At 45.4% G+C, this 14,420-nt stretch overlaps 1 protein-coding gene across 1 annotated transcript in view; it reads left to right on the top strand.

The window, feature by feature from the left end:
• The window catches only part of KIF5B (kinesin family member 5B), a 2,669,048-nt gene that overhangs the window by 1,358,442 nt on the left and 1,296,186 nt on the right, over positions 1 to 14,420 (top strand). The window contains exon 13 of the mRNA XM_044066703.1: positions 3,708 to 3,776. Within this exon, the coding sequence (XP_043922638.1) occupies positions 3,708 to 3,776 (69 nt within the window). The remainder of the gene's footprint in view (positions 1 to 3,707; positions 3,777 to 14,420) is intronic.

Below are 14,420 nucleotides of genomic sequence, written 5' to 3'. Positions count from 1 at the left end.
CCAAAGCCAAAGGGTCTGTGCCATTTTTCAGTGGTGGAATCTACTCAGATTCTTGGAGCTGTCTCTCACTCAATAGCTTGGCTCCAAAGTCTTCCTTGGAGCTAACCCCAATTGTAGTGGAGAGACTTTCTGAGTCAGCTGACAGAGAGAGTGCTTCTTTGGCTCCACTCATGTCTGCTTTCGAAGTTGTGGAAAGGGCTTTGGCTGGGCCAAGAAGACAGGTGTGGGCCCAGAGTTCAAATCCAAGCCAATATGCAGTGGAACCTGTTCCTTACACTTCTCATTTGGGGCAAGAGGGGCAGTTATAACCCATAAGCTTTGAGCCTACTCGGTACTCGAGTTCCCAGAATGATCCTGACCCATCTCCACCAGAAACCCAGAGATGTATTCCAGGGAAGCAGACCTGCAAATGGAAGCGCACACACTCCTCTTCTGAGTTCCTCACTGAAGACTCAGATTTGGTTGAGGGCAGAGGCTCCCCCGGATCCCCCTTGGAAGATATTTTGTTGATATTCTGGAATTGATGAAATAGAAGGGAAGTTAGTCCAGTGAAACTCCTTCCCCAGATGAATACATGTTTCTTAAAGCTTTTAGGTCTGGGTCATCTGTGTCATGGGTGATTCCCCCTCCAGATGCCCACTTAGGTCTTCTAGCACAGAGAGCATGGAATGACTTTGTTATAGAACCAGTTCCCAAAACATAAGATTTTAGTAACTCCAAAGACAGGAAGAATTGGAAGAAAGGACCCCCAGTAGATGTCATGGTAGTAGCAGCAGCCACAATGAAAGAATAGTCCGAGGAGGGTTCTTCTGTCCATCCCTTAACAGAGAGTCAGGGATATTGGGCAGATTAGGGAAAGAGGCATATGTTCCAGTGACCTTAGCACTCAAGAAAGTTGAACTACCTTGCACATTTGACACGTTTTCTGGGGAACTTTATCAAAGAGATTTAAAAACCCCTCTCAGGTAACTTGCCTTTGGATGTTCAAATAATAGTAGACACCCAAAAGTCTACACTTCAGTCTACCGTGCACCTGCTATCCCAATGCAGCAGATGGCACAGCAAGAGCAGTTGGTACAGGCATTACCATGCATCATTATGTCTGGATACAGCTATGCGATTTCGCAGAAAGCTTTGTGGTATCCTTTATTAATGCCTCCTTTGATTGTTCCACACTATTTGGACCTGAAAGTTGGAGACGTTTGCTAGGGGGTGAGCAAGATGGTAAGACTGTGCTGTAGGAGTCAGTTTCTCCACTCCTCAAAGATTCTATTCCAGGAATCAAAAGGGTGGTAAGAAAATGTGGTTCAGAAAATTGCAGGTTTTCACCACAACAGTCCTGGGGATAGAACCCCCTGAAGCACAGGGGGGAACTAACTTGAATGGATGTCGCCCTAGAGGTAGAGGGTACCTGAATATCCAGGGTTTCTGTGGTCCTTTTACCAAGTAAACTGTTAACACCCTTGAAGGGGTTACCTGGTTGTCGCATACTGGAATCAGTTGTGTGCGTGTGAGGGGGTTAACCTTGCACCTGCAAGCCTGGCAAAATATTACTTCAGATTCTTTAGTGTTAAAAGTAATAACCAGAGGCTATACTGTTCCCTTTTTTCTAAATTAGAGATTAATGGTTTATGATATTCTGCCCCATCACTTGGAATCTGCTGCAGCAGAAGTTTCAAAGTGGCTAGAAAAAATCATCCAGCAGGTCTCCCAGACTTGTCAATTCAGAGTCTATTCCAGGTTCTTTTTAGATTCGAAGAAAACAGGGGACCTCAGGCAATTATTGCATCTCAACCACCTCAGTCAGTTTCTGAAACTGACCAAGTTCTAGATGGTCACATTATAGTCCATACTACCTCTGCTGAAGAAAGATAATCGAATTTACTCTGTAGATCTCCAGGGTGCCTGCTATCATGTACAGATACAGAGACAGTCCAGGAAATTTTTTCATGTCCAGCTGGGAGCCAGTCCTTAACAGTTTTTGATGTCACCACAGGCACCGGGTTTTCACCAAGATCATTGCAGTGGCAGTTCTTCCCATATTTAGATGATTGGTTCCTAACTGCTACTACCATGGATCTTCTGCTACAACAGCAAGCACTACTACTTAGTCTTACAGACTGGTTAGGGATTACATTGAATCATGCAAAAAGCCAGCTGCTTCTCACTCAGCAGGTAGAATTCATAGGATTTCATATCGAGACAGTCTGACAAATTGTCAAACTCACAGTAGCAAGAGTTCTGTCCTTAATGATGGCTTCCCAGGTCATTCAGCATCCTCATTCACAAACAAGATTGATTCTTTGTTAGGTGTGATGGCCTGTGCCATCACTTTAGTTTCATTAGTGAGAAGGGTCAAACCTGTCTCTAAGCAAACCATTCATTCTGGTTGTCCATCAATATTGTTTTTTGTTACACCCACCTTGGCAAGGTGAATCTAGGCAAGGTAAAGGTGCATTCCATGAAGGGCTTTTCCTCTTCAGTGGTGTATTAGAAAGGAGTGGACTCTAGAAGGGTTCTAGAGGCAGCAGTGTGGTCTTCTGTCCATACCTTTATGAAGTACTACAAGTTGGATGTCTTTTCTAAATCCAGAGCAAGCTTCACTAGGACCATTCTCTGAGGGCTGTTGGACCCTTTATTCTTTCTGCTGTCAGGCTGGGTAAGCTTTCAGAATATGCTCACATGCCAGTATGGCAGTGTGTTGTTGAACATTGTACAGTTGCACAAGTCCTAGTTCCTGTAACGGTAGAAGTTCATAGAACACACTGCCTTACTGGCAAGTACCTACCCATCATCCTCGTTTTTCGGATTTACATAGTTTGAGGTTGGAGTTTCCACTGAGTTATGCTCAGCAGCCTTTTTTGTTTGTGTATGCGGCATTTGGTTTGGAACAGTTGGTGTTTGCAAGCTTGCATTTTCATCTTCTCTCCCTTCTGTACCTGAGAAAACTGAAAAGGGTCCTGTCTGTGGGTCTGAAATGCAGTCCCTGTACTCTCAAGTGATAGGTTCATCACACCCACAGACAGGGGGGAGGAGCTCCGAGTTTTAGTAGACCGCCAGAGATTGGGTAGCAGGGCACTATTACCCATATGCCAGTAAGGCAGTGTGTTCTGTGAGCATCTACTGTTAATGGCTGGTAGGACTTGAACAACTGTACTTTTCCCAATGCCTGACCAAATTTCCCTTTGTAGAATAATTACCATCTTGGGTCTACCCTGAAAAGATGCTGCTAGCCTGTTTGGGACTAACTTGGCCAACAACGAATAAAGAAAATAGACAAGTAAATGCAGAGCAGCCATTTCTAGAAATAAAAGTAGACTTATTGAGGACTTGACTTTTTTCTCTCTTCTTTGCTGAGTATGTTCCTTGTATAGTTAAGAGCACATATGAAAATCCTGTTGTGATTTCAGTCCATAAATGTTTGGAGCTGTGGAGTTTTTTGTATCATTTATGTTCAGCTTAAGTATATTTGCTGTAATACATTACATAAAATTGGATTTGGATGCAGGTGGACATCAGTGTGTCTTTATGGTAAGTGTTTACCTAACTTAACCTTTTTTACTTTACAAAACCTCTGCTCATGCATTCATTCATAGCTGTTGTTTTCCTTCATGCTCATCTTGTTATAAAAATGTTCAATATTGCTGATTTCTGCTGTTGTATTGATCTTGGGCTATGAATTAATACTTCTCAATTGTTGGTTGTAGGATGAAGAAATCAATCAACAAAGTCAGTTGGTAGAAAAACTAAAACAACAAATGTTGGACCAGGAGGAGGTGAGTGTGTATTCTAGATGCTTTGTGAGTAACTTATTTTGATAGATTTCAGATGACACTCTTAAGTCAGCAGTACTGCTTTTAACTTAAGTCATAGTTTTTTGAAATGAAGAGCAATTTTTCTAATGAAGTTACAAAGTTAAGGTTTGACTGATGCTTATGTTTTGAAAAGATTTTACCATCTGTAGTCTGGTGCTGGTTTTCATAGACAATGAAACACCTTATGCGCCTGCTCATTTTCCAAAAGATGGTTAAGAACTAACACTAAGAACTGCCTGAAATTCAAAAAAAAAAAAAAAAAAGTGATTGTTGCCTGTCACGGCATTACAAGATACATTATGTGGTAGGAGTGACAAAGCTTCAGTGAAGAACACAGTAAACTCTTAGTTAACCAGAAATCAAGCAACTGGCACTGTCAACCAACCAGCAGAAAAAAAAAAAAAAAAAAAAAATGAAAAAATTACATTACAATGTTCATGTGTTGCACTTTCTGCCCCCCCCCGACCCCCCCCTCCCCGCAGAAACATACCTTACATTTGTAGAGTTTTAGAATTTTAAAAAGGAAGATAGGAGTAAATTCCCGGTCTCCCCAACCTAAGAATAAGTCAAACCAATAAATAGTATAGCGTACAGTATTAGTCAGACCTGTTTTTAATAGTAACTCTCAAGCAACCAGAAACTACAGTTATCCGGCATCTACCAATCACCATGGGTGCCAGTTTACTGTATTTGCAGCATGTGTAAGACCAGAAGTTACCCAACTGTAAAATCTTGTTTTTTAGCTGTATGTTTCTAAGAGGACTTCTGTTTGCACTGAAAGTCAGATTGTACTAGGTGTACCATACACCTTTGTAGCAGACATGGGGGAGTACTGCTTCAGTTTTAATTTTCTCATTATTCCTCTACCTTTTGAGAAAAGTCCATCATTTTCTGGCACTTTTTATAGTAGTGGATTAATTGCATACAGTTGGAGCAGAGAGTCAAGGCTGTGAGCTGTAGTTCCTGTGGTACAGGGTTTGATTTTCCCAGCCCTCATTTGCTTACTGTGTGATCTTGAGCAACTCACTTAACCATGCAGTGCTTGGGAACAACTTGGAATTTGTGCTAGGCTCCTCAGTGGTCCCCTGGATTGCAAGCATTATAACTGCTTATGACCCATAAATTAGCAGCCTCTTATCAGAACAATCATCAGGTATTTTAGCAAGTGACTCATTCAGGGGTTTGCCTGTATCAGACTTATTTTAAGTGGATCCCACTTGCAGTCCGATCCATCACTGCCATCAACATGCTGAACACTTCAGCTGGATGAAACAAAATGAATTGCAACTTTGAGTTGTTGACAGAATCAAAGTGTGTTTTGGAGGAAAAAAAATAAAAACTTACCATCATTGCTGGCACACTGAAATAAGTTATGCCTCACTACTTTACATTTAAAAGGTATTTGTGGGTTCCACCACCAGTCGGTAACAAAATCCAGAGTTTAAATCCGGGAACTTTCCATTTGCCTGAGTTTAGGGAAATCTCTTACCTGCACAAGCTGAAATTAAAGCAGAAAGCGAAACTTGCTGTGTTCTTCAGTTTTTGAATATTTCTCAGAGTATGTGATCTTTTATGAGATGGTGGACCAAGGTATACTGTCTCTTTCCACCCTTGAAGGTCTGTCTAAACTGCTAAACATTTTGCTGCGCAAGGCTTATACCCTAGCACTTACAAAGCACACAGCATTTGCAGGCAGCATTGCATTGCTTACTAAAATCAAGAGAATTCTTACAAAGAAGGTTAACTTTGGCTAGATACTCAGGGTAGGTCTTGTGGTTTGCATGTAGTTTGATCAACGTCTTTGTGTATAACTGGTTTCACCACATAGCACCCAGCCCTCTTATTCCTATGGGCCTGGGAAAGCAGGTTGACTTTATACTGAATCTTCAAAGAAAGACCTGGATTTGCCAATTCCCCTACACAGAATAAAGCTCATCATAATTCTAGGTGGAACATCGATTGCCTTAGCCAGAGAGTTCATAGTCATACACATGGCAAGCATTTAATGTTAATCATTCTCACAGCTGCAGTAGCCTTTTGGCTATACTGGTTGTACCTACAGTAACCATTCGCTGTCTGCTTTTTTGTCTTTGTCAGTTAGCATTACTACTATTTGTCTTATGCTGTTCATGTTAAAACAGACATTTTGCTTGGGTTTGTCAGTTATTGCCACTTGTTCACAGTTAATTTTCTCTCGGCTCACTCCAGATCAAGAAACACTTTAATTATATTTTCATTGTTGATTTTATTCATCCATCCATCCACAACCCTCTTTCCCATTTTGCACATGGAGTCAGGATGTCACTTCAACATTGAAAAATCATCTAGAGCCAAGGTTTACACCACTGGCTGGCTTAGCCCTGCAACGGTAGATCTGAAGTAGGGAGACTTCATTTGTCTGCAACCTGTGGGTATCGGATCCGACATCGGATCCGAGCCGGCAGTTCAAAAGCTTTAGGATCCGAGCTCCTAGCTCCTCCCTCTACCCATAACCCCTTGCCAAGCCCTGACTGACCTCAGATTTCGTTTGCCGCGTTCGAGTAGCCAACGGATTTCACGAGCTCCTAGTAGCAAGTATTTCTCTTCAATATTTTGACAGGAAAATTTCTTTTTCGTTAAAAAAAAAAAAAAAAAAATTTAGTTAAGAGTGTGTGTTTAGGCTTTTCTCCTCCCTTTAGTTTAATTTTTCTCGGGTTTTGCGTAGCTTTGAGTCTGTGTGTGTGTGTTAGTGTAGGCCTGTTAGGGTGTAGTCATGGCAGAAGCACCTAAGGCGATATTTTCGAAATGTACCGAGTGTGGCCACAAGCTTTCTCCAGCTGATGGCCACACTTGGTGCGTTAAATGTCTGGGGGTTGAACACCTGTCATCTGGTTGTACCATATGTGCAGGGTTCAACCCCCAGGCTTTAAGGGACCGGAGGTCGAAGTTGGTTCTGGTGGGACTTACCCCTCCTGAATCGGCTTCGGCCTCTGCCCCTGCTAGTCAGCAGCCCTCCCCGGGTGCTGCGGTCTCCCTTCCCCCGGCAGGGACTCAACCTCCCACCAAGAAGCCGGAGGATAGGGAGACCAGGAGAGAGAAAGAAAGGCACAAGGAGAGGCACCACAAACGATGGGCCGATACCTCTGTCTCAGCCCCTCCGTCTAAGCGGGCCTCTCCTGTGGCTTCTAGCTCTCCTCATTCTCGTCTCCATTCTCCCCGGTTCTCTCCTGGACCCGAGGAGATGGAGACTGGTCCTACTTCGAGGTCACCGAGGCGGCATTCTAGGTCCGCCTCGGTGGCCTCATCGAGGTCCACCTTCTCTGTCTGAAGCGGATATGGACCGGATGATGAGGCGTTTCATCCAGGCCCAGATGCAGATGGGAGTGCTCCTGGCCCCCCCCATCCGGGGGGGGGGGGGGCTCGACCCCATGTTTTGTCCCCATAGCTCTTTCTCTGACCCGACTCCCGGGTTCGGAGCTGTCGGAGCTGGGCAGAGTTGGATCCAGGGGTGGTTCGGATCCGATAGGTTGGCGCACCTCGGATCCGATCCATCCCTTGAGTGCTTCGGGTACTTCGGACCCGACCTCTCGGAGCTGGGGGCCGAGCCTCGGATCCGAGGGAGCTGGTGTGTCTTCGGCTCCGTCTAGGTCGGAGCGCACCAGTCTCTCGGATCGACAGTCTCGGCGCCGGCTCTGATCCATGCGTCAGATCCGAGTGGGGGTCGGCTCTCGGGGCTTAGAGAGGTCTGCTCCCCCTCGGCCTTCGACGTGGTGGAAAGGGCGCTGTTGAGGACTTCCGGACCCCCGGTCCCTGCCGCGGCTCCACCCCGCACTCCCTCGCAGCTGGGCCAGGCTCCCATCAGCCGGTCCCAGGGACAGCCCGCCTCGATGTCCCAAGTATTTCCCTTGGAACATCTGGGTGCTGGCGAGGACTACTCGGACAGTCCCCCCGAGGAAGTGCCTCGCAAGCGCAAGTGTAAGAGGAGGCACGTGGACTCCCCTGAGTCCATCACTGAAGACACAGACTTGGATGAAGGGGAGGGCTCCCCAAGATGAGGGCTCCCCAAGATCACCCCCAGAGGATGTCTCATTTGGAGACATTATGGAAATGTTAAGGATCAGGGGGGGAGGTCTGCCCCCAAGGCCTCCTCAGACGAGTCTGTGTTCTTGGAGGCATTTGAGGCGGGCCCATCTACCTCTTGGGTGTCCCCTCCTGCCGATCCTCTGGTGGACCTTATTGCCACCAGAGCGTGGAAGGACCCGGACACCGTTGAGCCTGTTCCCAAGCACCTGGATCGTATCCTTAGTCCCCCTACAGACCGCACTCATTGGAGTAAGGGACCCCCAGTAGATGCCATGATGATGGCTGCAGCCACAAAGAGGGAGTTAGCTCAGGCGAGTCCCTCTATGCATCCCCCGAGCAAAGAGCCCCGCTCGATGGATCGTATTGGGAAGCGAGTCTTTAGTTCAGCAACCTTCTCCTTGAGAGCGCTGAACTACATGGCGCACGTCATCAGGATGCAACGAGACCTGATTTAAGAGTACGCTGCATCCCCCCCAGAGTCCATGTCGGCGGTGGACAGACACATGTACTCCACCCGTATGGCCACTCTCAGAGCGGTTTCAAATACTTCTATGCGGCTACTTTCTCACGCAACTGAGGGAGCCGCTAGAGCTAGCGGAGCGGGCCTCGTCATGAGGTGTCAGGCCTGGCTCCGCCATTGTGACTTTGCAGAGCCCTTCAAAGCGACCTTCGCGAATGCCCCCTTCGATGGTTCTGCCCTTTTTGGCAAAACAGTTCACGAAACGCTGGTCCAGAGCGAAAAGGACGGGAAGACGCTGTCTACCGTCGGAGTCCGCTTCTCAGCTCCCCAGAGGTCCTTCTCGAAGAACCAAAAGGGACAGAAGAAGATGTGGTTCCGGAAATCACAGCAATCCCAACCTGCTCCGGACAACCAGTCCTTCCGTGGCAGAGGAGGACAGGGGGGTCGCCGTCCTAGAGGCAGAGGGGCTCCTAGGAACTTTGGGTCCAGAGAACCTTTCTCTGACAGACCCACGCAGCAACCCTGAGGGGTTGCCCGGCCGCCCATCTCTGGAGGTGGTCGGGGGGCGGTTTTCGAAGCACCTGACAACATGGGAGTCAATCACGTCAGACCGTTGGGTGCTTCGGGTGATAACCAGAGGCTATTCAATCCCCTTTCACGGAATTCCCAGATCCCAAAGCCTCCCCGATGTACCATCCGATCAAAGGGAGGCAGCAGCTATCGAGATCGCGCAGCTGCTAACAAAAAGAGCCATCCAGCGCGTCCCCCGAGATCAGACCGGATCAGGGTTTTACTCCAAGTTCTTCTTGGTGCCAAAGAAGATGGGGGACTTAAGACCGATTCTAGACCTGTCACAACTGAACCTGTCTGTAACCAAGCAAAAGTTCCGGATGGTCACCTTACAATCTATCCTCTCTCTTTTGCGGGAGAATGACTGGATGTGCTCCATAGACCTCAAGGACGCGTACTACCACATTCTCATGGACAGGCGGTCCAGGAGGTTCCTTCGCTTCCAGCTGGGAGCCAGTCACTACCAGTTCAGGGTCCTTCCCTTTGGTCTCACCTCTGCCCCCAGGGTGTTTACCAAAGTACTAGCAGTGGTAGCGGCCCACCTGAGACTCCAGGGAATTCAGGTGTTTTCATACCTGGACGACTGGCTCCTCACGGCGTCATCAAGGCATCTGCTGTGCTCAGCCAGGGACTAATTTCCTTCACATAGCCCCTCGGCTGGGCATCACCATAAACAAAGAGAAGTCTTCACTGAATCCCACACAGCTTATAGACTTTATAGGAGGAAGATTGGACACAAGAAAAATGCGGGCATTCCTCACCCCGGATCGACTGTCCAACCTGAGGTGTCATGTCGCGGCCATCTTACGACCTGCTCCGACGGCAGCTTCGGTCCTGAGGGCCCTAGGTTCAATGGCGGCAGCCATTCCGCTGCTTCTTCATGCTCGACTTCACATGCGGATTCTTCAATGGACCCTCCAGGTCCAATGGTCCCCGCTCTGCTTCCCTCTCAGCAGCCCGATAGCTATCAGCAAAGCATGCAGGAGCTCCCTTTTTTGGTGGCTCCAGTCAACGGAACTCCTAACAGGGAGACCTTTCTGTGCTGCTTTCCCCCTAGCCACGGTGACCACAGACGCTTCTCGCCTCGGGTGGGGGGGGGGGCATTCAGCGGGCAAAATTGTCCAAGGCACGTGGAACAGTTCAGAGACCTCACTGCATATAAATGTCCTGGAGATGAGGGCGGTGCTATTAGTGTTGCAAGCACTACACAGCCTTCTCCCTGCAGGGACTATTGCTATCCAGACGGACAACATGTCAGTATTTTGGTACATCAACAAACAGGGGGGAACCAGGTCCTATCCCCTTTGTCGAGAGGCCATGAGAGTCTGGGAATGGGCAATCTCCACCAATCGCTTTCTTGTGGCAACGCACATTCCGGGAAGGTCCAACATCCTACCGGACAAGCTCAGTCGCACCATTCTTTCCCCTCATGAATGGTCTCTCAACACTCTAGTAGCGAAGCAGATTTTTGCTGCCTAGGGGCAACCCTGTTGCGATCTTTTTGCTTCTCCCTCAAATGCCAAATGCGACAGTTTCTTCGCTCTATTTCCCCCATTCGGGGAATCCCCGAGAGACGCCCTGGTGCATGCTTGGCCTCCCGGTCTCCTTTACGCTTACCCTCCACTGCCTCTAATGCAGAAACTTTTGCAGAAAGCCAACAGCTTGGGGAGCAAAATGATTCTCATTGCCCCATTCTGGCCTCTTCAACCTTGGTTCCCTTTTGTGTGGTCTCAGAGTGAATCCTCCCTGGATTCTAGATCCGATCCCGGATCTCATCTCCCATCCTCAAGGGCTCCCAATTCCGAACCTTCACACCCTGAAATTGGCAGCCTGGCTGCTCCAGTTCCATCCCTGATAAGGACTGCCGGTATCTCATCACCAGTGAAAGCCATCTTAGTGGCGGCCCATAAACCTTCCACTAGGAAGGTTTATCGAAGCAAATGGAAGAGGTTTTCTATTTGGGCAGAACATAATAACCTTGACCACTTTCCTGCACCACTTTCGGCGGTACTGGACTTCTTGATAGACCTTTTTCAGCAAGGAGCAAGCTCTTCCACGGTAAAGGTACAGATGGCAGCTATTTCCCATTACCATGTGGGTCTTGACTCAACACCTCTCATGGCTGCAAAAATTTGCAAAACCTTCCTCAAAGGTGCATTTCTCTTGAGGCCTCTGGTTAAGGAAGCTATACCACCTTGGGACTTATCTCTAGTCCTGCAGGCCCTAACCGCTCCCCCCTTTGAGCCTGCAGCCTCTGTGGATTTAAAATACCTTTCCTGGAAAACTGCCTTCTTAGTAGCCATTACATCAGCTAGAAGAGTTTCTGAACTCCAGGCTTTATGCGTCAAACCACCGTATCTTTCCTTTTTTCCGGATAGGGTTTTCCTCAGGACCAATCCTTCCTTTCTACCGAAGATTTCTTCAGAATCCAGTATCAACCAATCGATTAACTTGCCAGTTTTTTTCCCCAACTATAAAAACAAAGGAGAATATAAATTACATTCTTTAGATGTTCACAGGCAGCTGCGCTTCTATATTCACAGAACAGCTGGTCATAGGAAATCCGATCAACTGTTCGTCTCCTTTGCAAAATATGCACTGGGTAAGGCAATCTCTAAGGTTACCCTGTTGAAATGGATTTCTAATTGTATCTTGCAGGCTTATGACACCTCAGGAAGGCCAGCTCCTCAGAGAATTACAGCGCATTCTACCAGGGCAGTATCCACGTCTGCTGCTTTTAAATCTAGAGTGCCATTAGATGATATCTGTGCAGCAGCCACTTGGACCTCATCTCATACTTTCATCTTGCATTATAAAGTGGATGTTGTTTCCAGAGGGAGAGCATCCTTTGGCTCTGCGGTGCTCCGGAACATCCTTCCATGACGGCTGCCCAAGGTTTAGGTAGCTGGGGACCCTGTCCCACAGGTTGCAGACAAATGAAGTCTGCCTACTTCAGATTAAGAAGTTATGTACTCACCATAACGTTCCATCTGAGTAGGTGACTTCATTTGGATGCAACCATCCCCCCCTCCATCCCCCTGACCACCTTAGCAATATTAGTCCTGGTTTCCCAGGAATCTTTTATACTAGTATTTACAGGGCAAACCCAATCTAAGGTCAGTCAGGGCTTGGCAAGGGGTTATGGGTAGAGGGAGGAGCTAGGAGCTCGGATCCTAAAGCTTTTGAACTGCCGGCTCGGATCCGATGTCGGATCCGATACCCACAGGTTGCATCCAAATGAAGTCACCTACTCAGATGGAACGTTATGGTGAGTACATAACTTCTTATTCTTGTACACCATACACTCACACCTATGGCCAATTTTTATAGTATATGAGAAAGTTTGTGATTGTAATAACTTTTTCAATACGTTTGTATTTTTCCTTTCTTCACATGTCACAGTCTTGCTTCATTCTTTTCTGTCTGCAACAGGGAGCCATGTAAAAGTACAACTCTATTTCCTTTTTAGGGACTTTGATTTGCCTTCTGGTAAAATATACCCTTACAAGCTTGTGAACTGTGCAGAAGGGTCAGTAATAACACTGGATCCAAGAGGAGAAGTGTTTTTGTGTAAGATGAGCTGAAGTACAAGCAAGCAGTTACATCACTGTGGTGGATGAGACAGGTATATCAACCTGTCTTCTTTCGGTATCGGTGCTAAGATGAAATAAAAATCCTTAAGGAGCAAAAACTGGATGAAAGTAAAAGAAAAATTGCTTCCTCTGCCTGTTATACAGATAGAGTTGCTGACAGTAATTGGAAATGCTTGCTGCTTCTGACAGCAAAAATAGTTTTGCATTGATCAGTCAAGTCCTAGAAGTATTAATCTTGGATCACTTCATTGAGACATTGTAAGATGTTAACAGGATAACCATAGCCTCTCCCACATTATACATGTAGCAGTTTTGAAAAGAACAAAGTTTGCTGTTATTATTTGACTAGATAATTGAGTAATATAAATAGTTTGGCTTCTAATAATAAAAAAAGTTAGCCGTATTGCTAGCAGACCTTAACTGTATTCTGTCAACATTATATACCCAGTCAAAATTTTTTTTTTTTTTCAAAAAAAAATTTTTATTGGCAATTTTGTTTTAATACAATAAAAACTAAACAAGTTATAACAAGATAAATAAAATACACAGTATACTAATAAAAATCACAAAATTTCAACAAGCATCCCCACAAGCTGTCGGAAAAACAAAGAAAAAACATAATATAGCAGTAATTAAATAGTACTAAATATTAGAATTAAATTACAAAACACTGAATTAAATCAAGTAGAAATAAGGAGAAGTGTATTAACTTTGGAGCAAATTTTTAGATAAAGGGCGCTCTTCTTAGGACTCTTACCCAGTCAAAATTTTGTTATTTAAATGGCATAATATAAATAAAACCATCATAGTGAAACACCACTATCTAAATTCATGCCCCTAGGATGTAATGTATGAAAATTAACTATCATTCTGTATTCTAGTTTATTCAATTCTCTTTTGAAATTTCCAGCAACAAAATGTGGTTTAGCCAACACGCTAAAAATAAATCTACTACAACTACCATCATGTGCATTGACAAAATGCAAAGCCACTGGACTGTCCATGTTCCTCCTCCTGATTATCCCCACAATGCTCTAAAATGTGGATTTTAACTTTCCTCGTAGTTTGACCTATATACCAAAGGGGCTTATCACAATCACAACCTGAAATATAGACCACCCCTTGTGAATGACAATCAAACTTCTCAAAGGCTTGATGCTTTTTTCCATTAATTTTATCTCCATGCAAATTTCTGGCCCTATTGCATACAGCGCAACGTCCATAGCATTGCATACCTACACTCATTTAGTCCATAGGATACTCTAACTTCATGGTAAGCAATTTCTTCAAATTGTTATACCTAAAATAAGAAAAGGTAATGTGTCTTGGAAACAACTGACCAACAGATATATCATCATCAACTATGTGCCAAAATTGTTTAACAACTTTCTCCAACACCCATGAAAAGTCCGAAAATCTATATACAAAAAATATTTTATCCATTTCATGTGAAACAGAACTATGTCTGTGACAACTTTTCCTCCTTTTATTACCCTCCCCCACATAACCTGTTCTTAATCCCAGACAACACCTTGAAGAAGTCTCCTACACAGGAGACGAAAGCGCTTGGATGCGACTCATTTGTATAATATTATTTATTAATTTTATTTTTTCCTCTGTGTGTTGTTAATAAATTGCTTTGTTACATATTGTACACCTAGTGGATTGTTTTTTCACCACTGAAGCCATTCTGGTTCATCTGTTTTGCAGCTTTTTGTTTGTATACCATCTCCGAGTATCCTCTGGAAGATAATCGTACCTGAACCTCATTAAGGGCATTCTCCCAAAATTTTGGATCAGAAGTATTCCTAAGAATTCTCTTGAAGTCACCCTCTGGCAATGCCCTAATCAAATGTGGAGGATGCATACTACTGGCATGCAAAAAATTATTCAGAGAGGTGGGCTTCCTATAAGGTCTGT

This window comes from Protopterus annectens, chromosome 3.part1 (genome assembly GCF_019279795.1).
Source record: "Protopterus annectens isolate FY-2018-M chromosome 3.part1, PAN1.0, whole genome shotgun sequence".
Classification (NCBI taxonomy): domain Eukaryota; kingdom Metazoa; phylum Chordata; order Ceratodontiformes; family Protopteridae; genus Protopterus; species Protopterus annectens.
Note: the sequence above shows the minus strand (reverse complement) of the source record. Positions and strands in the feature narration are given on the sequence as shown.